Source organism: Vidua chalybeata, chromosome 11 (genome assembly GCF_026979565.1).
Source record: "Vidua chalybeata isolate OUT-0048 chromosome 11, bVidCha1 merged haplotype, whole genome shotgun sequence".
Taxonomy (NCBI): domain Eukaryota; kingdom Metazoa; phylum Chordata; class Aves; order Passeriformes; family Viduidae; genus Vidua; species Vidua chalybeata.
Window position 1 is genome coordinate 17876273 of NC_071540.1, and position 22915 is coordinate 17899187.

Below are 22915 nucleotides of genomic sequence, written 5' to 3' on the forward strand. Positions count from 1 at the left end.
CACTGCTCGCTGAGGAGAGGTGCTGAAAGCAGCCTCCCCTTTTTCCTCTCCACACCCTTCTGTGTTCCTCAGCAATGGCACTGCAGTGGCACTCACTGACAGGGACAGAAAGGAACTGCACTCTTCTCTTCTTTCAGGGTTGTGAAGGCTCCCTGGGACAGAGCACACTCCTCTCCAGGGACAGTTACTGTCCTGGTAAGTAACGCAGATGGTGAATATTTAATTTTTTTCTCCTCAGCATCTTTCATGCTAAAATCTCTCTTTAGTAGCAAGCTGGAAAATCCAACAGAAAGACAAAATCAATGGCCAGTGAAAGCAAACTAATAGAACTTTACAGCAGATGGCTTTTATGGGCAGCCTGTCCCACCTCCATCTCCAAATGATCCTTCTGCACTGACGTTGATGCTGTGATTCTGACACAGAGCTCACTGCAGGAGCTCTGGCCTCACATTGCTAACTCCTCCATGTAACAGATGATGTGACCTCAGAAAGCACAACACAACCAACAAGCACAACCACCACAACTGCTGAAAAGGAAACAACTCTGCAGGTGCTGAGGTTCTGATGGAGACCAGATGTCACCTAACAAATGTACCCGTCCACAAGAGCTGCAGGAAGAAGCTGCTGCAGCTTTGCAATCCTCCTCAGCCCCACATCACAACTCCTGGGAATACCAGCAGATTAAACTGGCTGCTGATGCAGGGGTGAGTGCTTAATTCAACACCCAGAGAAACGTGGCACCTGCACGAGGGGACAGGGACATGCCCTGATTGGGACCACACGGGTCAGCAGCTGAGAAACCAGTCCTGCAGCCACGGGGTGCAGGTGGGAATTTGTTTGCCATGCCCAAATGCCAGCATCCATCCTGATTTGAAGGTTGGTGGGAAGAAAAATAGAGAGAAGCCCTCTTCCCCTGAGCTCTGTGAGATGTAGGCAGGCAGGGCTGGGAAATAACTGAAGTGTTAACGAAGCATTAGCAGCTTTGCTTTTCCTCCCTCATATGCTACTATCATTTCATGTCACTGAACCAATTCTCATACAATTGTCTGAGGCTCCAAGTGGAAAAAACTCATTATCCTTTGAGTCCAGCTGTTAAGAATATGGGATTATGTTGTATTTCCATCTGCAATACAGCAGAAGCATTAGCTCTTTTTGAATTATGGCCAGGAGGATGCAGATTTAATTGCCCTCATAGCTCCTCCTGCTTCAAAATAAAACCGTCTTTCACAACCATTGCATTTTCAGAACTCTTTCACTTGAAGGAAGTGACCTGGCTCTCTCAAACCTGAAGAGTTTAACAAAGAGAGGGTTCTCTTGCTCTATTCCTGCCAGCCAAGAATGGCTTGTATGTGTTTATACAAGCAGCTGAATTTCACCTTGAAACCTGAATTCTAAGGCAGTTGAGAAAGATTAGGAAGCCCAAGAGACTGGAGCCAAGCCCTGATCACTGTTTAAAACAGGAGTGCCCTGAGTGTCCACTCTGTGGTGAAACTGCTCTCAAGGAGGGTCACTAAGTGAAGGAGGGAGATGCTGAAATCCACAAAGCATGATTTATTGAGAAAGTTTGTTTTATTGGTTTATAAATCACACCTACCTCTTTATTAAAAAAGCTCTTTATCAACTTAAAACATTACCAGAGCCAACATATAACATACATATTTAGAAACTCCTCACCTGATTCCCAACTCTGGCTTCTTCTCTCCTGTCTGAACACTTCCTTATTGCTCATTAAATTTTAGCAGCCAAAGCATGCAAATCTAACATAACATACCTGCTGTACTGAGATCTTGATTTTTGAACATTAGTGCAAGGCTTTTCCACGCTCCAGCAAAGCAAGAGTTCAGTGAGTTTTAGATTTAAACAGGAAAATACCAGGAAGTTTTACATGAGATTTTTCTGAAGGTGCAAAAGACAGATATTGTAGGAAAAAAAAAAAAAAAAACAAAACTGTAGATTGCTGTTTTGATAATATATTTGACCCAAAATTTACCTTTATTCCAGGTACTTTGGTTCTCAACAATCTATAGCAGCATTTTGACAGAGAAGTGCAGCTCCTTTCAAAAACAGCTTAAATAATTTATTACCAACAGAGTAACGTTGGCTCGGGTATTTTCCATTCAAGCTACCCCTGGGCTGTACCTGATGAAGAGGATTTTACTCTCCATTAACACACAACTCCAACCCCTCTGCACACACCACAGGTGATTCAACCAGGTGGAGTGAGCAAGACCCCGATAACCCAGGTAACCCCGAGCACATTTGCCCTACAAGGTACATTGTGACTAAAGACACTGCAGGTGAGCACAGCCCTCAGCAGTGAGGAACACTCACTCTGAGTGTTGCTGATGCCCAGCTACAGCTTGCTGTTCTGCTGGAACTGGGCCACCAAGGCCAGCACCTGCTCGGAGGCTCTGACCTGCTTGGAGCCCAGGTACAGGGCACTGTTGGAGGCTGTCTCCTCCAGGAAATACCTGTAGTTGACCATCATGCCACAGGAGGCCCCGATGCCCCGGGGGCTCGTGTCCCCCATCCAGTTGATCCTCCAGAGCACCGAGCCGTTCTGCAGGTGGAAATTGGCCACGGGGTTGAGGGCGTAGCCTCGGTGCTTCTCCCCATACAGGTACCAGGCACAGAGTCTCATCAGGGGGGAATGCAGCACCTCAGTCAGCTTTTCTGACCTCACCCACTCGTTGGTGTTCAAGAGTTTCTTTAGTGTGTCGCTGGTGGGGTCTCCTGTGATCTCAGAGATTTCCTCCCATTCAGATTCTGTAAAAAGTTCATTCCTTCCCTTTTCTTTTGTCTGGGAAGAGAGGAGACCAATCAGCCATTTTGTGAATCCTGGGATAGGTGAAAGTGTGGAAAAAGCTTCTATCTGAGGAAGTTCTTTCTGTAGACAAAAGGAGACAAAAAATAAATCATGAGTTTGGTCATGATTGACACAGAGAAGTTGGAGTCAAAGGGCAGCTGATGGCCTTTGCTCTTTGGCAAGTGAAAACCAGGGAATCTGAGAAGGAACTGATATACATGAACACAAAAAAAAAGATAAAAAATTCTCCTGGCAGTAACAGATTAGTGATGAGAAGGCACCGGGAGCACACAGAAAATTTTACCACTGACTGAATCCATTCCTCACACACCATCTCTATAAAAGTACTTTTGCAGTACTTAACACCACTGGGTTCTGCTGTTATCCTTTTACAGACAGAAATAAACATAAAATCACAGGCTATAAAGAAGTGATTCTGAAGAGAGTATTTTTTAAATAGATATGCAAGTTTGGAAAACCATTTAAATACTATTTATTTTTCATACATAACTTTTTTTTATGTCAAGGGCAGTTTATTATTTTAGTCTATTGTAAAATCAAGAGGTATTATATTTAGATTTTTATGGAAAGAAGTATTTCCTGAAGTTTTGAATGAAGTTCTTTATAAAAGCCAGCTACCTTTAATGTTATTCCCTAAACCAGCAAGAAATACCAAGTGTGTGAATATGTTTTCAATGCAAATGTAACACTTGTTTTACCCACGTAAAATTTCTTCTCTACTCCTACTGATTTCTGATTAAACACTGCTAACTGTGAAATCATGTAAAGCAAAACATACATAAGGAAAACTATGTTAGTTTTGGGGCTCACCAGTGTGAAGAATAAAGTCACTGCCACTTGGAATGAACACAAAATGGACCAGGCAACCCTCCTGGAGGAGTGGGGAGCCAAGGAACAGAGGGGAGACAGAGCTGAGCTGAAACCACCCCAGTGTTGGTTTAATTACTGTTGCAGCAGAAGAAATGCTAAGAACCAAGACATTCATCAACATTACAGAAGCATCTTAATGTCAGCAGAAAATTGTCTTTAAATGGCTACAAATGGTGCTTTTTCTACCTCGAGGACGACCGAGGTAACCATTAAAAAGCCATCAGGGCTCAGCTGGCGCTGCCAGGTTGTGTGAGCTGCAGCTCCTCGCTGCTGCTGAGCTCCACAGCTGCCACCTGCAGCCTGCTCCGGGATGCTGCAGGGTCAGGGATGCTGCAGGGTCAGGGATGCTGCGGCCAAGCACCATCTCTGATATTCACAAAACCTCCTCCCTTCCCACAGAGGCCTCCCAAATATGGCCCTGCTGTCCTGTGCCTTCCAGCACTGTCTCACACAGCCAGCCCTGCAGTTTGGTGACACCTGCCCTGAGCTGAAGCCCTTTGTTATTTAGATATGGCAGCCTAAGAATTCTTCTGGGACCTGGCAGGGATAAGAAAAGCAGATCAAGCTACACCTTATCAAAAAACACCTCATTTCACCTCCTTAGAGAACCAGATAAAAGAAAACCAAGCACATTATTTCCTAAAAACATTCATTTCTGTATCTTATTGAACAAAACAGCATTTTTGTCATCAGAGCTCCCAGGATATCCTGGCTGGGTCATGCTCACAACTGCTACAACTACCACAATCAGATAGTCAAATTCTAGTAAAGAAGTAGAAACTTTTTTCAGGTTTCCACTAGAAGACACGATGATATTTTATTTTTAAGAGTAATTCCAAAGCTGATGTCTTTAAAACCATCTGTGAAATCCAACCATCAGGTTTCCTTGCATGTGAATTTCATAAAATTAAACAGTTCCTTTACAGACATCTTTTACACTTTTGTTTTGCTCCAGAACAGAGCTGACAGGGTTCTCACTCAGGAGCTGAGTACCCTGTTATTGCTTCCACAGAATAACAATTCCAGTCTCACCTGCAGAGCCCAAGGGCACCTGTGCACCACCACGATGACAAAAGGGACAATGAATTATTTCCTCCCTTCTCCATGTGGTAATAACAACCTGTACAAAGTTCCTAATGAAAGAACTGACACAGATTCCTGGGGACACTGACTGCTCCTTGGTCATCACCCCTTTCAGGAGTGACCTGCTCACCAAGGCAGCCCCAAATACTTCACAGGAGGTTAGCAGCTCTCACTCTATGAAAAACACAAAATGGGAAATTGTGGGGTTTTTACTTCTCAGGACAGATAAGACATGGGAAAGTGACTCCATTTTGAAGGTACAGTACCAACTACTACATATCTGATAAAAGCTTTATTCAGAAGCTTATCTGAGTCATCCATTTCTCGTGGAAAAATAAATAAATGCACTGGAGTGAGCACATTTATGTTTTGCTAAATTCAAGTGCTGGTTTCTAAGGCTATTGGTGGAGTTCCATTAATGTTTACTTTCCCGTCAGAAACCCACAGACCATTAAGAAACAGCTGCTAGTTTTGGTTCGGGGTAAATTTTTGTGTTTGATTGTTGCTTTTTGTTGTTGTTTTCTTTTTCCTTTCCTTGCAGAAGAGCACAGATTTCTCCCATTATCCGTATCTCATCTGAAACTGTCTTGCACTCTGAAAGCTGCAGTCCAAGGTCACATTTTTCATCAATGAAATCAAAGCCTGTTTTGGAAATTATGATCTCCCCAGGTCACCTAGATCAAATTAAGGTAGCAATTATCAACAGCCCAAGCAGAAAGCTAAAATCTGCCACCAATTGTTGAGCATTCTATTGAGTCACACAGCAGCTATCAGTTTTCTCCCTCAAATGCCACAGGCTATAAAATCCTAAGCAGTTTTCTCAAAGGCTTCAGCACAGTTATCTGTGTCTGTCATCTGCTGACTGAATTGCCATGATGTACCTTCTGCAGAGCCACAGACTGCTTGGAGTAGCTATAAACACATTGGGAATTAAATGTCTGGCTAATGAGAAATCCATCCACCTCCTCGTTCACCAGCACCTATCAGCTTGCTAGAAATGATCTGCCTGCACCCAGTTTGGGGTTTGTTTGGCTTTTTGTAGATGTCTGAAATAGTTTCAAAATCCAATTCATTTCTGGGAACAACACAAGCTTCAATTTCAGAAATACAAGAGATCATTTTTGTTGCCTGCTCCCTGCTTTATATACATTAATATAAACAAGAGACTACACAGAATGCCTACACAGCCAATTTCCTGATTTGTAGAGGGAGAACTGGGATCAAAGTGGTATCAGTGGCCTAATGAATTCATCCCAAAATAATCCCAACAGGATACGCTCAGAAACAACAGAAGCCTGTACACAAACCCCTTCTGTATCACCAGTGTGGGAAACTTTTGTCAAGAAATTGCCAAAAACAGAATAACCTGCTCCTGAGAGCACAGCACGGTTTCTCCCAGGATGTCCCTTGTAGGTGACACCAGGTCCAGTTCTGATCTCCAGAATATCCCCCCCCCCCCCCCTTTACCCAATTATACAGAACAATTCCTGTGGCAAATGCCAAATCTTAATGTCCAGGCAAAGGTTAAGGATTCCAACTGCAAACTGTGCACATAGGGGAAACTGAGAACCCCATTTTGTGCCTCAACTTCATCCATCCTCCATCTGCTTAAATTAGTGAGACCCAAAAGCAGCAGCCATCAATTTGTACACAGAGCCTCAAACTAACAGTGCTCAGTGCTGTGGTGTGAAATCCTCGTCAGTTTTCCCAACAATCCTAAGAAAAACCCATTTTCAAGGAATGCTTTCAGGAGGGAATCAGTGCTTGGCATCCTTTGAAGGTGAGAAGTTCTGCCCCACACATGCTCATGTTTAACAGAGTACATGACCAGCATGACCAGTTCAGGCAAATTAGCAAGAAGATTTCTAAAAAAATAAATCCTATTGTAATTGTGTCTTAATGAGATACAAAGGAGTATGGTACTACCTGGATTTACAGCCATCATTTTCTAGTTTAGATCAAGGTTTCAGTACAGTTTTTTGAAATCCTGAAAAGCTTCCATGCAGAGGGGTTCTCAGCACACTCCTAACTTTGTGCAGGTCTTTTCCTGCCCTAATGATACACATTCATGACAGGTCCAATTTGGAGTGTTCCTCATGAAGAATGACAGCTGGGATTTCAGGTTGGAGGTTACAGTGGCACTTACAAGTAGAAGTGTCAGAACAGGTTATCCTAAGGTAGAAGTTAGGTAAAGGATTTTTACTGGAGGATAAAAGAAGTTTTAAGAGCTTGCAGCACCTTGGGACAACACAACTGAAACAGTATGCTGCAGATCAAACAGATGTCCCACAAAAGTTAATTCAAATGCAAGTTACAAAAGTGTCTTAATCATCAATTTAAATAAAAAGAAAAACAAAATCCTCAACCCTTTCAAATGGTCTCCTCTTCCCAATGCCTTTTATTACCAGCTAAATTAAAGAGAGTCTCAATTTCTGTAGCCTGGAACACTTGATGATTTAGCAGCACTTCAAAAAAAGATTTGTTTATTGCAAAGCCATGCAAAGGTGATATAAAAAATCCTCTTCCTATCAGAGACCTCACCCATCTATTTTTACAAAGGCTGCTGAACAGTGGCTTAATGAGATGTAATTTTTGACCCAGGCCTTTTTTGCTGAGGCTGGATTGTTTCAGCTGCTGTCACCAAGTCCACTCAGCACTCCTGTACACCGTTTGTCCCTCCTGAAGTGACTGTAATTCTGCTCCCAAGAATTATGTCCAACCTGAATAGAGACAACCTTGGCAAGTCCTTTGCTGCACCTGAGCAGAGAGAAAGAGAGCACATGTGTGCAATTAATCCACAGGAAAAGGACTTCCAGAATTTTGGGAGCCAGGCAAAACAGGCTGCCAAGAGTATTTACTCATTGCCTGCCCTGCCTTTGGCCTGAACAACCCTGACTTTGTAGAAATTCCACAGTGGAAGTACTTTGAAGCTGAAATACAGAGGGCTTCTCTCCTCTGAGGGTGAGGTCCCCTGAGATGGGAGGCACAATGTCTGCAGCTGAAGCTGGCCGAGGAGGCCTTGTAGAAGAGCATCAAACCATTGTGGGAACAACAGGACAAAGATTTAGGGTCACTTCACAGATGCAAAACGTGCAGTGGGAGATGGTTCTTGCACCATTCGAGACAAACTCGAGGACAACACTTTAGAATGAAGGTGGAGAAAGTGTGAAGGAGTGGAACGAACAGCAGAGAGAAAAATATGAACATCAAAGAGAGAAGACAAAACTATTAAGAGAGCCATATCCCCAGTGGATAAATATTCCTGGATTATCCTTTCTATCTTCTTTAGCCCTAGAGTGGTTCCATTCCAAACAGGAATGGTGTAGGGGCAATGCACAGAGGTTCTTGTACCTTTAATCTGTGCATACAGACTACACACAAACACCTCAGTCCACATCCAATTTGTCACACAATTTCCTACCAGCACGTTTTTCACAACACCTTTAAGCAGTGTAGGAAATTTGAGTAGGGAGGAAGATCTCCACCTTTGGCATTGCATGGAAAGCACTCAAGTTTTCAATATTAAGAAGTTTTTAAAGATTGAGGGATTAATTTTATGATTAAAATGTATTTAAAGGCGTCTCAGCAAAGGGTTTCCTTTGATAAACACTGAAGAGGGGCTGGGTTTCAAACACTGAAATGTAAAAACTTTGCCATAAGTATAAATACAAAACACACTCTTCTGTTGGACACACTGAATTTTAAAACCTGCATTAGGTTATCTAAGCATGATGTGTCTGTTTGCCTTTATAACTCACAACTTTGCTGGTGTTGCAAGCAATTAGTGATGGACAGATACAATGTCAATAGGGTTATTTTATGAGAGCAACTCAATTATCCAGAAATTACTTTTCAGATGTGAAAGCAGATAACTGCATGAATTTATTCCAATTTCCCCTCACTCAAGATCAGACAGATGGCATGGCCTAATTATACCTGGACTACTGCACTTTCAACAATTAATCTAAAAACCATTCTAAAAGCAAGAAGCAACAAAATTCAGCCAAAATATCCATTAAAAATAAAATAAAATAAAATAAAATAAAATAAAATAAAATAAAATAAAATAAAATAAAATAAAATTAAAAACCAAAACTACTTCAGGGCAGCCAGCTATGATTCAGCAATTAAATAATCTATCACTTTCTGGCAGTAGAAGTTTAGAGCATCCAATTTTAAGATATTTTAAGTAGAAATGAAGTTCTAAATCACAGACAGTTTTCCAGACAGCCAGATGTGAAACAATGAATATAAACACAAGTAGTGATCATTACTTTTAAGTGGTAGATTTGTCAGCAATTTAAGTAGTAAAGACTGTTAAATAAAATGAGGTTCTCAGTGCAGGAATGTGACTGGCTCTCTCACACCACTCTGTACATTAATTTTCATTCCTTTCTCCACTTGCTTGGAAGAAGGTTCTCCAAGTACTAAAGCTATTAACAATAATCCCTTAGCCTGCAATGATATTATCTAAATTCACAAAACTGACTGGCAGGGAGTAAAAGATTCTTTAGACTTTTAAGACATTTTCTTTACTATATTTCAAGACATACCAGGGCAAAGAAATCTGTCTCCTTTTTATTTTTCTCAGTAGATGTATTCAGGGCACACATGCACACTGCATAAATAACCAGTGGCAATTCAATGTAACAAACAAAGCAATGAACTCATTAATGACCAGGAAGTGTTTCTGTTCCTGGAGCAGATGTAAGATTTTGGAAAAGGCACTGTCAGGTACTTTGAAGAGAGAATATCTTGATCAGGCTCTTCCCTCTCAACTGAGAGGCAGCTGAATTTTATCAGAGCAGAACAAGGCGGTGTCAAAGCCACCTTCAACAGAAATGTTCTCATTTGACTTCAGGCAACCACACAAGGAATTCACACAGAGCATGTCAGCTGTGGAACACAATCTACATCTGGCAGACATCAAGCAAGAGCAGGAAATGCTCCTCCTGCTCTGCACATCTCCAAAGGCTTCTCGGGGAGCAAGTTCCAAATGCAGGGGATGCCCCAGCAGCTCCTGGGCCGAGCAGTGACATGAACTGGGAACTAAACCACGCAGGGCAAACAGACCCTGAGCCCCCCTGGCACACCCACCTGCAGCTCTTTGACAACTCTTTTGATGAGGTGAGTCCCAAGTTCCACCCCCTGCAGGCCCTGCTGAGTCAAACTGATGGAGTAGAAAATTGCTGTTGTGATTTTGTCTGTATCTTCTGTCTCTAAAGGCGGCACTTCTTTCACTATGGCCTGGGAAAATAAGGATTAAAAATAAAAAATGTTAATAATAGTTATTATCAGCATTATGGGGAGGTTTTTCTTTTTAACTTTTAAACACTTTTCCCCACTCTTTTATTCATTAACAATAAAAATCTGATAAAAAAATAGGAAGAGCTGCTTATTCATTAGTAAGTGCAGAGAAAAACTGTAATATGGTTTAAAGTTTTCAGAAGTAATTGCACCAACTTTGAAATGTTAGTCTCATTTTCTCTAGATATCTCTTATCTTTTCTTATTCTCCTTGCTCTTGAGCAAACCCTCAAAATTTCAATTTACATCATACACAAGACAGACAAAATACCCCTGTAATTTTTACGAGCTAATTCTCTCATCTCTTAAAAGATGAAACCAAAGCAAATATTGCCAAATTATAGGGAATTGTGGATTTTTAAATAAGCACACTGCAATTTGAGCACTTTGCTGTGTACTAAGTGCCTCAGTGGCTGTACCTGGATGCTGCTGGAGATGTCACTGGTTAGTGCCACGTGCAGGACAATCAGTGGCTCTCCTGGGATGGCACAGTGAGAGAAGAAGTAGCACCTTCTGTAGGCCCCAACTCGACGCTTCATATCAACCCAGTTCCTGACAGGGTGCACAGCTTCAGAACTCAAGGAGAAAATTGAAAAATAAAATTGCTGTTATTGGTAATTTTTTTATCACCATTATTATTGTCATCATCATTATTGTTATTCTAATTTCATTTAAAATAGAGGTTAGCTGCCCTACAAGCTCAGTGCTTTTCCCACTGATGTCAGTGACAAAACTTTCCAATCAAAAAACAAGAATCAGGATGTGAATAATGTAAAATTGCCAGTAAGCTGTGCCAAAGTGGATTGTAAAGGAATATTGCACACCCACTCACTAGTGTGTTTGCCAAATTACCTCAAAGAGTAATTAAATATTAGTAATTATTTTTATTTGGAAAATTCAGCTTGTACAAGTTCTCTTTGTCTCATCAACACTTAACTAATGTACTTTCAAAACATTCTAGAGATTCTTTTTTTCTTCACGATTTTATACAAAAAGGTGGCCCACCACATAATGTAGTAATTTTCAACTTCTTCTCGACTTTGACTATTTGAAAATATAAAAAAAAAATATCAGAAATCAGTGCTGTAGATTCACAAATCAAAGCTGTAGGTTCACAAATCAGTGTTACAGATTCAGAAATCAATGCTGTAGGTTCAAAAATCAATGTTGTAGGTTCAGAAATCAATGTTACAGATTCAGAAATCAATGTTGTAGGTTCAGAAATCAATGTACGTTCAGAAATCAATGTTACAGATTCAGAAATCAATGCTGTAGGTTCAAAAATCAATGTTGTAGGTTCAGAAATCAGTGTTGCAGGTTCAGAAATTAATGATGTAGAGCACACTGCATAAAACCCAAGGTGCTTCCTTCACATGTAGTTTACAGGTGATCCTGTGCATCTCACTTCCAGCCAAAAGCACTGCAGCACCTCTGGGAATGTGGGAAGAGTAACTGAGAAAGCTGGAAGGAAAGACAGCCTTCTACCAGTGCAGTGTGGGAGCTACAGGATCAAATTATGGCACAAATTATCCCCTTTACTCTTTACTTCAATCTGTTTTTAAATTGGGCTCTACAGACTGTTAATGCAAGTATTTCACAATTATACTTTGCCTTCAGCTCAGAAAAGCAGAGTCTTGAACAAAGGGAATCTCTGCAGTCCCAAGCATTCCACCACCTCTTCATCAAGGACTCCTTCCAGCCTTTAGCACTTACTCACTAATTTTCTGGAGTACTTCACAAGGTGACTGCCACGTGACGCGCTCCAGGTTGAGGAATCCAGTGCAGAACCACTCCGAGAGCATGTTCTTGAGAACTCCATTCATTTCCTGTAACAGAGCAAAGGTGGAATGAGCTGCTGAATAAGCAAGGTAGAACATGGCAATGTGAGTAAAGATAATCTTGCTTGACTCCAACTACAACACTGGGAGCTTAAAGGAAACTCATGGATCTGCTTTAGAAGATTAACCACAAAATAGTCCAGGACTGAACCGAGGAAAATCCTTGAAGGGATTGTCTGCAGTGCAATCAGGGACAGGGAAGATCAGGCAAAACACCGCGGACAAGAAGCAGATAATGGGTAGAAGGTTTTGAGCACACTTGACCACAAGGCTGCAGTCTCACAGTAGCTCAGATTTCAATGCCATGGAAATAACTTTCAACAGGATGCAGACAGAATTTTTCTTCTCTAAAAACATGAAAATATTTGAGCAAGAAAAATAAAACTCAGCAGCATAAGACAATAGAACTGGAAAATCAAACCAGCTTTGGAACAGTATGAGATGAAACCCAACTGCAATGTCAAACCCTTTCATTGTCATAGTGATTCATTGTAACTGTGATTTTTATATTCCCTACCAGTTTCCTGCTGCCTGTATTATTAAAGATTTCATGTCTAAATTTATTTGAATTTAACAAGTATTCTTGAACTCGGCACAGCATGAATATCCCTCAAAGAGATTCCAGAGCTTGTTCTGCTTTCTTCCATTTGCCTTGTACACAAGACAGTGTGATACCAACTTACCAACAGCCTGATCAGAAACCTGGGCTTACCTGAAACTAATTTAATAACCATTTACTTCAGAACAAAATCTCCTCATCTTCCATTCAAACTTTCATTAAGTAGCTACACTGCACATAGAAGAGACAAAAATTAAGCTCCAATGTACTTTAGTTTGCTACATTAAAGAAAAACAACTGGAAAAAATATATAAATGTAGTCAGAAAACCTCAAATATTTTTCCTAAATTCAGATGTAGTCTCAGGACTGCCATAAAAAGTAAAACTATTTCCTATTATAACCTAATCAAGATGAAAGTTGCAGAGGCACTTGTCAAAAGACAAACATCAAAGCAGGTTTCTGCTGGCCAAAGTAACTGCTACAAGTATTCCAAGACTGAAAAAAGGACAGGTTTATTCCTTAACATACTAGGAAAAAAAAAAAAATCAAACCCAGAAGAAACAGCCATTCATCTGCATAGAACAATTCTGTCCTCCATGATGTTTTTTTCAGTACCTTTTTTCTAAACAAACATATTCTGATCAGTTTGCTTATTCTGACTTTAAGGCACCTCCACTGTGAATTCTTTTTTCTGCACAGCTCTGAAGTTTTTAGATAATAACCATAAATCACTTTGGTCAAATATCCCACAGTGTAGTGGAAGTCTCCAGGCATTGCAGGATTGTTTGGTTTGTTTTCTTTTGTAGGGGCACACTGTAAACCAGAAAAACAAGCTGGGGTTGTGAGATGTGGGGGCAAAGGAACAGATTCTTCAGGCTCTCTTGGCACCCTTGTGCTTTTTGAACAGCAGTTCAGCTGCACTGCAGCAGGCAGAGAGGGAAGTGCATGGCAGCACTCCTGCTGGCAGCATTTCCTCGTGCTGCTCTGCAGCTCCTGCAGTCACAAGGCTCAGGATGAGCTCAGGACACTCATCCTGCATGGGAAGTGGGACAGTGGGAAGCACTGGAGTCATGAGTTCTGCTCCTCTGAAGGTTTAGCAGGGATGCCAATGGAACTGAGGGCAGTTTGCATTACAGAGCTGCTGCAGCTCCAGGGTGCAGCTGCAGAAAAGCAATGCAGTAAGCAAAGAAGGAGCTGGAGCACATGTGCTTTCACTACTGATTTGGGGAGAAAGAAATATTGTTTATGGGGAATTACAAGTCAAACAACCTGTCAGTTGTGAATAATAAAGTTTTATAAAACAACAGGGCACTGTGCAGGAATTTGAATGGCTCCAGGTGGAAGGGACCTGCCTCCATCACTGAGTCCAACCCCAGCTGGGCCTGGAGAACAGGACACAGGGAATGGCTTCAGGCTGAAAGAGAGCAGGCTGAGATGGGATATTAGGAATAAATTGTTCCCTGAGAGGGTGGGGAGGCCCTGGCACAGGTTCCCCAGAGAGGCTGTGGACTCCCCATCCCTGGAATGTCCCAGGCCAGGGTGGACAGGGCCTGGAGCACCCTGGGACAGTGGGAGGTGTCCCTGCCCAGGGCAGGGGGTGGCACTGAATAAGGTCCTTTCCAACCCAAACCCTTCCAGGATTCCATGATTCTGTGCTGACAAAACCTTTCAGTGCAGAAAGACATCAAAGTTTTCACTATCCAAAACCGTGTTTAACTCAAGTCATCTAAACAAGATTCTGACTTGTGTTTAATACCTCAGTGTACAGGACATTTCCAAAAAGCTTCACTCCAGCAAGGCCAGGCTCAAGTTTGGGTCTCTTATTTTGCAGATTTAGTGGCAGGTTCTCTCATTCTGTAAATTGAGTGGTGTGTAAATTCTTATTTTCATTTCTGAGGCCTTTTTAGTCATAAAAATTACATCTGCAACACTTCATTAAAAAGAAAAGCAAACACATTCATTATTCAGCATCTCAGTCTTAAATTTGAGCAATAAGACACACTCAGATTAGTATTTCAAATTACCAGCTATACTTCAATTTCTGCTAGCCAAGTCTAATAAATTGTGGTTATTTTTTTCTCGTTCCGTGTTCTTGCTACGAGACAGCAAATTACAGCCTTTTTAATCTTCACATCAAGTACCTATTTCTGGGACAACAAATTGGAAAACTCTTATGAAAACCTCCAATTAATTATTTTTTATTAAGAAGAAATGCTTCTCTGATGAGGGAACCATTTCACTTTCCCTCTCAAGCTACTAAATAAAATACTCTTCACAAGAGTTGAGCTTTCCCATGTTTTTGGAATGTTTGAAGTTTTCAACTTGATTTATTTTTTTTGGGGACTTTGAAATACTTGGCAATATCAGAGTAGATCTGTGCTGGGGGGGTTGATTTGGTTTGTTTTGGGTGGGGTTTCAGGATTTTTTTTTTCTGTTGGGTTATTTTGTTGCCCCAGAAATTACCTTCAGAATCTACATAGAGAATATTCCTTGCGAGATACTGGAAGAATATCCCCACCAGCAAACCAGGATTCAATAGTGACACCAATTAAAGGGGACTGGTTTCTGCTTTTTTATTGCTATTAGTAATTACTGCAGTGCTAATGGCAGTGCTGAAAACTCTCCTGGCTTGTGTGGTTTATATTATTGGACATATTAAAATTAAAAACATTATTTCTTCCTTCCCCCCCCCATTTCTGCTCATTTGGACAATGTGTAAATTGTGCTCAAGCACTTTCAAGTGACTTAATCACTTAAATATGATGTTTTACTGCTATCTGTTGCACAAACACAAAACAGAAATCATACATCACCCAATGTCTGAGCAGTCTGAGCTGCTTTTATGCTGACAGTGCTGAGAAAATAGAAAAATATTTCATATTTACAACACAGCAATGGGCAATCCCAGTTTTAATAGGTGTTTCAAATTACAAAGTAAAAACTAAGGACTGACTAAGAAATATTTTAGATAGCTTGAGCAAAACCAAAATCCCAGGAGGCCACGTAATACATTCTGTAATTCTCCACCAGCATCAAGGAGATCCATTTAATTTTATTCCCACTTTCCTTGTCAGTGCAGACACAAATATACAGAGGTTATAAAACTCTTGCTGCACATTTGTCTTTATGTTAGAATTGAAATCAACTCTGCACTAATGAAATGGCTACACAGGACTTTTGATAGGCAAATACCAAACACTTTTTTATGGACGAACTTTTAACAATGATGGTGCTTCTTTTTTTTTTTTTTTTCCACTAGATCAACACAAGACCAAGATTACAAATACAATCCAACCACTGCTTAATTATGGAAGGAGGTTTATAGATAAATCAATTTGACAAAAATTCTCTCTTTTTCATTATAACTTTTGCCAGCAACTTGAACTTTTCACTGACTTTTTCTAAATCATATGGAAAGATGAAGAATATTTTAAAAGCAATCGCTGGATGATTTGCTGCCTGAGATCATAATGTTGTGAATTTTTCACCAGAGTCATATTTCAAGGGCTGAAATAAGCAAAGTGAAGTAAGCAAGCAAAATGTAATAAATCTCAAGAGGAAAATGCTGGCACAGGAAAAGTACAATGTTGCAGGTGAGTGGGTTCTGAACAGCAAGAGGAAGAACCGCACCCACGAAACAGATTTTCAGCAAATTTCACTCTGTGCATTGCAGGAGCTCATCAGAAATTCAACTGTTTATAAGGACAGTGGAAAATCAGTGTCCTGTGGTGAAAAGAAGGAACAGAACACATGAAAAGAACATAAGAGAGAGAGGACAAAAATTGAAACAGCGCCATGAAAAATAATCAAGCCCAGCTCTGCTGTAAATTAACTTTTACAACAATGTTTTGTGTGCCAGCACTTCCCAGTGCCACTCTATTGCTTCATAGCAGGGGCCACTTCCTTCCTGAGTGTCAGACAGGCAGCTCCTCTGCTGCCATGGCCTGGGGAAAGGCTTCACTCGTGTCTCTCCAGAGAATTATGGCATCAGTTATGTTGGAAAACTCCACCGAGTCCAGTCTTTGGCCATCATCACCTTGTCAACCACACCATGGCACTAAGTGCCATAAGCAGTGGTTTCTTGAACATCTCCAAGGGCGGGGACTCCGCCACCTCTCTGGCTCTGTTCCAGTGTTTAATCTCCCTTTATGCGAAGAAATTCTCACCGATGTCCAAGCTGAGGCTCCCCTGGCCCAGCCTGGGGTCGTTCCCTCTCCTCCTGTCCCTGTTCCCTGGGAGAAATCCCGATGCTCCCGGCTGTCCCCTCCTGTCAGGAGTTGTCCAGAGCCACGAGGTCCCCCCTGAGCTCCCTTTCTCCAGGCTGAGCTCCCTTCCCAGCCCCCTCAGCTGCTCTTTATCGGACCTGGCCCCTAGACCCTTCCCCTCCCCTGGACCCACTCCAGCACTCCAATGTCCTTCCTGAACTGAGGACAGCTCCCATAAAGCCCCCAGCAGCGAACTGGGTTCCGGGGACTGGTTCCCAGCCTAACGCCGCTCCAGGAGCAGCACCACGAGCAGGAAAAGCCCCAGTCCACATCCCCCACACCACACTCCCTTAGAGCCACCCGGGCCAGCCCTCACCTTGACGTGGGGCCCATCCACCGCCTTGCTCGCCAGCCCCTCCATCAGGTCGGCCCTGAGCTCCACGAGGAAGCGCAGCCCGCCCTCGAGGCGGCCCAGGTGCTGGAAGAGGCCGCGGTACTGCGGGTTCAGGTAGTAGCGGAGCCGGTCCTCGGCCTGCAGCAGCGCCCCGGGCTCCCTGCGCTGCTCGCGGGCCTGCAGCACCTTGGCGGCGGCCTCGGCCACCCGCCCGTGCTCCACGCCGAAGTCGCGGGCCAGGCGGGTGAGGAGCTCGGCGCGGGGCGGCCCGGGCTGCAGCGCGCGGTAGAACCGCACGAACTCCGCGCCGCGCAGCTCGGCGGGCGGCGGCGCCTTCTCCTTGGTCTCGTAGGGCGGCAGCGGCGGCACCGAGCGGCGCAGCAGCTCCTCCATGCCCGGGGAAGCGCCCGACGAGAGGCGGCGCGGGCCCCGCGCGGCCCAGAGCAGCGGGCGCGGGCACAGCCGCCTCATCCCGCACCCCGCCGCAGGCCGCGGCGCCGCCCACTGGACCGCTCCGCGCGCGCTGATTGGCTGCGACCGCGGACTGACAGCGCGTCCAACCAATGGGAAGTGAGGAAAGCGTGGCGGGGCTGGGGGTGTGTGAGGGGTGTGTCGGCCGCCATGTTGAGTGTGGCGCTCGGAGGTCACGGGCTGCCCGCTCATGGCCCGGGGATCCCCCGGCACCGCCCTGCCCTCAGAGTCCACCGGGCTGCGCTTTGAACCGTGCACTCATATCGGACACGGTGCCAGGGTCAGGTTGCACGTTAGGAGGACTTTCCTCGCAGAAAGGGTGGTTGGACTGTGGGCTGCCCAGGGAGGCGGCGGAGTCACCTGCCTGGAGGGGGCACTTGGTGCCGCGGCCTGGTCGAGAAGTTGGTGTTCGGTCACAAGTTGAACTTGATGATCTCAGAGGTCCTTTCCAACCTAATTGATTCTGTGATTCTGTGAATCAACAAGACTGGAAGAGACCTTTAGGATCATCCAGTCCCAAGTGTTCAGCCAGCGCTGCCACTGTAACCCTTAAACCACAGCAACAAATGCCAGATGCAGACACCTCAACATCTCCAGGGATGGTGCCTCCACCACCTCCCTGGGCGGCCTGACCTCCCAGCCAATGAATAAATTCTTTTCAAATACCTGATTTGAATCTCCCCTCTCTCAGTTTACGACCTTACACTGTTCACTGTATCCTCCCCTGTGACTCCCGTATTTCCTGCTGGGGCGTGCTGGGTTTGTGGAGCACCACTGAGCACCCAGGCTTGCACAACTCTGAAATAAATCATCCATGTGTGTCTCGAGTGTGTCAGTCTTGGCTTGGTGCACACCAGGGAGCAAATCTGATTTCCTGGGCAGCTCCCCGATGTCCTGAGGAGGCTCCTGGAAAGCTGCTGATATTTCAGGGATCACAGCCCCAGGCCAGCCCTGCTGCAGTTTTTGCTCTGAAACCACTGCATGGAACAACACAAATTTGGTTGTGCAATTTTGAGGCCACAGACCTGAGCGTGGCCTGTTCTTAAAGCCCTGTGGCAAAACACTCGTTATGAGCCCAAAGTCCTCTCAAGTGTGTCAGGACCTTTTGTGAATGAAGTTAAACATCTCCATCCTGCTCCCAGCTCAGGCTTACAAAGGTAAGACTCCTTTGGACATTAAGGTTTTGCCTCCTTTAGACATTAAACCAGCAAAACACACAGGTCATGATGTCAGTGAGGTTAGAATTGAGCAGCAGTTGTCCTTAGAAGCACAGGGAATTGTAATTCTCAGCATTTGAAATGAGAATTGAGGAGAGAATCAAGCCCTCTTTGGCAGTGAAGAGATAAAAATCTGCCTAATTACAGATTTTAGAACAATATGTTAGAGATTCTCAAGGAAGGGGACAAAAGGAAAAAAAACAGCAGTATAGTCCTAGGGAACTGAGGGTCATAAGATAAACTATTATACCATTAAGGGAGGGAAAACATGACTCAGAAGCATTAAAATATATTAAAAAGACTTTTTAAAAAAAAGTTTGAAACTCATTAGCAATGAATTAAGCTTCAGAAAATCCCTTCCCACCTTTAGAAATTTATTTTCAGCTAAATAAAAAGCCTTCAAAGTTGGCTGGTCAGTCCTTTCCTTCTCCTTCACCTCCCCAGGAAAGGGCTGCCAAAAAAGCCTCTGTCTATGGCAGATTCCCAGGATAATGTCTTTGGAGAAGAGGAGTAGGTAAGAGCTTCCACCAAAAATCATGATGATATTTCTATATGCAGTCTTTATAGCAATTCTACAGTTTTAAATAGGGATGAATTAGACAAATACAACTTTTTCCATTTTAAAACTAAAATAAAACGTTTTTAGCCACGCCTCATAAAAAGAGGTGGACAGACTTAATTTTTTTTAACAGAGGAGAGCTAGAAAATGAACTTTTCCTTCCATATATTTAATAATGATCTTAAATCTGCTGTGCTTGTTCAAGGTATGATTCTGTAATAAACTTCTTCACAATCTGATGCAGATTTGGTTGACATAAGCCCTAATTGTGTGCTAAAATTAGTCTAGTTAGTCTTTTCTATTCAATGAAAGCCTCGTGGACCAGCTCAGTTTCTGATTCAGAAATTTCAAGAAGCCTGAGATAGAGATGTTAGCACAGGGGGAGAGTGGTGATGAAAGATGAAGGCTCCAACCTGCCAGAAAATGGTCAGCACTTCTCAGGATCAATTCCTTTTAAAAATCCTATATAGAAATGCTTCTGTTCTTTCTATTTTGACAGCACTCTCAGATTGGCCTTGGGTAGGATTCCTGCAAGAACAGAGCTCTCTTGCATGACCCACGGCCGTAAAAACCAGCTACCAGCATTGTTCATCCCCAGAACCCTCTGTGGTGCAGCTTGTAAGGCTTTGTCAAGTAAGACATTTCTTTTGAAACCTTCTACTACTTCTTTTTATTTTTTTTTTCCTCCAGGGAAAACTTACTATCTGCTTCAGCTGCTGCATGGAAAATGAAAACACATCTCTGTCTGTCAGGGCTTGAGGGCACCACGAGATGTCAGTGGCCCTGCCCAGCCTCACCTGGGACCTTCTCCATGGGTTCAGGAGCCCCATTTCAGCTCAGCCTGGGGGTTTGAGACCCTTCTGCACAGGGCTGCAAGGGCCCCTCATCCCAGATTCCAGCCCCTCTTCCCCAGATCTGCCTTGCCACCATGGACCTTGATTCTTGAAAACGTTTATTTCTGAAAACTGAATGTTATTATTAGAAAACTGGAGACTGAAAGAGCCTAATTGCACTTCAGTAATTGTAAATTTTGTCTCTGAGCAAAAAGAGAAGCTAATAAAAGATGGAAAGTCAATTTGATTCAAAGTCAATCTGATCCTTTTTTTTTTCTTTCTCTTTAATCTGTTCAAATGTTAGGTAAAAATAAAATACATGCCCTGGATTCTCTGCTCAATAATTCCACTATAGCAAAGACAAACTGATTTATGATGGAAATGAAGGTAGTCCCGTGGCTTGGGGTTTGTTTTGTTTCTTTTCTGTATTTGCTCTTACATGCAGAGTGCCACACAAATGTATTTAAGACAAGAGTCTGAGCTGAGAAACTGACTGTGCTATTATTCAGGAGAATAGGAGAGCTTCAGTTCACTTCAAAAGAAACAAGATGGAGCCAATGATTTCCAATAAATCTGTGTTTGTGCCTGCAAAGAGCTCATCCAAGGGAGATTTGTCAGGAAACATCTGACAAAACCCTACCTAACCCAAAGGTGGCTTATTCTTGTAATAACACGGTTTATACACAAATTTCTCTTTTTGAGTTCTCAAACTAAAGATTTTTTTAAAATATCTACTAGAAAACATTAAAAATATCGATGTGATCACCTGAAATAAAAGGTCTTTTCCTCTGTCTTCCTTTCACCATAGTGCTTGCAGTGGGAGAGCAGAGTGGGAAGCTGTGCAGCAAGCTCTGAACACATTTTGTAATAGCTCAGAGTTTGAAAAATTACTCTAAATGAGCGAATATCCCATTTTGAAGAGTTCATAAATCTCACAAGAAAGCAAACTTGCTGTAGTTACTGAGCAAAAAGCAGGATCTTTTCAGCTCTTTGCTCTGCTCTTCAATTATTCAGCCCCTCCAAACAGGCAGTTCTGAGGGTGGTTTTGTTCCAGCTCCCCAAGCTGGGTGTTTAAAATGAGACAGCAACGTTCCACTGTCAGAGCTGTAGGCAGTGTTTAGCTTTAATCTTAATTTTATTTAAATACAACATTGTTTTATAGAATTACCTGGCTTTAGGCACAGGAGGCTTGTACTGAGAGCCTGCAAGATCAGCTCTGTGCTCACAACTGCAGTTTCCTTTGGTTCTACCTGGGTTCAGGATTTCCTTCCTGAGTTTTTCTTGTTTAATTTTCCTACACTGAGTTGTTCTCCAGGTAATGACACCAAGTACTGAACAGCAGAGGTGTCTGCCTCTGAAATCAGATCATGGGAATATTTGTTTCACGTGATCTCTTTCTATCCAGCAGTTCTCTGAAATAATTATGAACCTGAGGATTTTTATTTAGGGCGCTGTAGAATCAGAACTTTTATCATAAAACTCTGTTTCTATGTCTTTTTTTCTACCAAATTTAGGAATATTTATAACTGACAGTGGACCATTTCTAATGCTTTATCAAATATTATATATATATATATATATATTTTTTTTTTTTTTTTAAAGTAAAACCAAAGCTCTTGGAGATTTTAAGAAATGTCTGGAATATCTCAAGGCATAGTTAAACTGATTGTAATATTTTTTTTTATTTTCAGCCATGGGTCCTAAATACAATGTTGAAACATGTCAATATTCATATGAACATTGAATTTATTTGCTCAATTGTCTGATACTCAATTTTGCTGTTACGGGGTTGATAGTAATAAAAGTGGAATATAGTACATGAATTTACAAGTCAGTGTACTTCACCCTTGTTACCACAAGAATTCTTGTAATTATCACAGAGACTGCCCCCACAGAGGAGCAATCCAGCACTCTTTCCCCCCTCTATTTATGTTGGTACCATGAAAAAGAGAAAAAAAAACCCCAAATTTCTCTTTTAGTATGAAAAACAAAAGGTAAATGTTAGCCAGAGTTGTTTACCCACCACCTCTTTTTTCCTAATTTTGTATTTCCTCACTTGGAAAAGTCTTCATTGGTGATTCAATTCCTAGATAAATCTATTAGCATTTACCAGCTCATTCAACTCCTTGATATTAATTCTTGTTCAGGCTTAGATGGCAAATTAGACAAAAATGAGGCTAAAGATTTAAGCAGATACTTTTAATTATGTCTGGCTCTAATAGAAGATAGACAGAATCTTACAGGGCAGAATATTAAGCTACTTTCTCCTGCATGAAACTTTTATGCTTACAGCACAACCCACTCAGTGTAGTAGCAAATTCTTCCTTATTGCAGTTTTTTCAAGCTGATGTTTGTAGTTTTTCTCCTTCATTGCTGAGGCAGATTTTTTTTGGTGTATGAATTTGGGCATCTAAGTACTAAATGAAATTCCCTTCCAGCCTGCAGAAAAAGGAAGAAGAAGGCTGGGTGTAAGAGTGAGAAGCTGTCTCCCTGTTCTCCAGCTTGCAGTAAAAATTAGATCTTTAAACACCCTGCAACAGAGAGTGGGGAGGAAGAGGAACAGAGGACAACAGGAAGAGGAAGCTGCAGGATTCCAGTATGGAGGGAATCTCACTAAAGTTGATGAGAAATTCAACAAAACATTTGTGATTCTTTGGGGAAGGACAAAACTTTTCATCTGCTGTGGGGCTGAACTCCCTGGGGCTGTGCCTCAGGCTGTGAACCCCACAGAACTTTCCACTTTTCATTGCTC

The 22915-nt window shown here is 42.5% G+C and overlaps 1 protein-coding gene and 1 long non-coding RNA gene across 2 annotated transcripts; one reads left to right on the forward strand and one right to left on the reverse strand.

The window, feature by feature from the left end:
* Positions 1-1547: 1547 nt before the first annotated feature.
* On the reverse strand, positions 1548-17582 carry MLYCD (malonyl-CoA decarboxylase). Its single transcript, XM_053953067.1, has 5 exons — positions 17066-17582; positions 11800-11912; positions 10506-10662; positions 9878-10027; positions 1548-2887 (listed from the first exon to the last, which is right to left on the reverse strand). The coding sequence occupies exons 1-5, from the start codon at positions 17552-17554 to the stop codon at positions 2354-2356; spliced, it is 1443 nt and encodes a 480-aa protein (XP_053809042.1). The 5' UTR covers positions 17555-17582; the 3' UTR covers positions 1548-2353.
* Positions 17583-17661: 79 nt separating this feature from the next.
* On the forward strand, positions 17662-20410 carry LOC128793696 (uncharacterized). Its single transcript, XR_008432864.1, has 2 exons — positions 17662-18711; positions 20021-20410. It is a non-coding gene; the product is annotated as an uncharacterized LOC128793696 (long non-coding RNA).
* The last annotated feature ends 2505 nt before the right edge of the window (positions 20411-22915 follow it).

Bases quoted from the DNA above. Each gene is read 5' to 3' on its own strand.
- MLYCD (XM_053953067.1), bottom strand. From the start codon at position 17,554: ATGAGGCGGCTGTGCCCGCGCCCGCTGCTCTGGGCCGCGCGGGGCCCG. The intron at 11,913-17,065 runs GTGAGGGCTGGC...GCTCTGTTACAG, and splicing joins TGGATGGGCCCCACGTCAAG to GAAATGAATGGAGTTCTCAA. The intron at 10,028-10,505 runs GTACAGCCACTG...TTATTTTCCCAG, and splicing joins ACATCTCCAGCAGCATCCAG to GCCATAGTGAAAGAAGTGCC.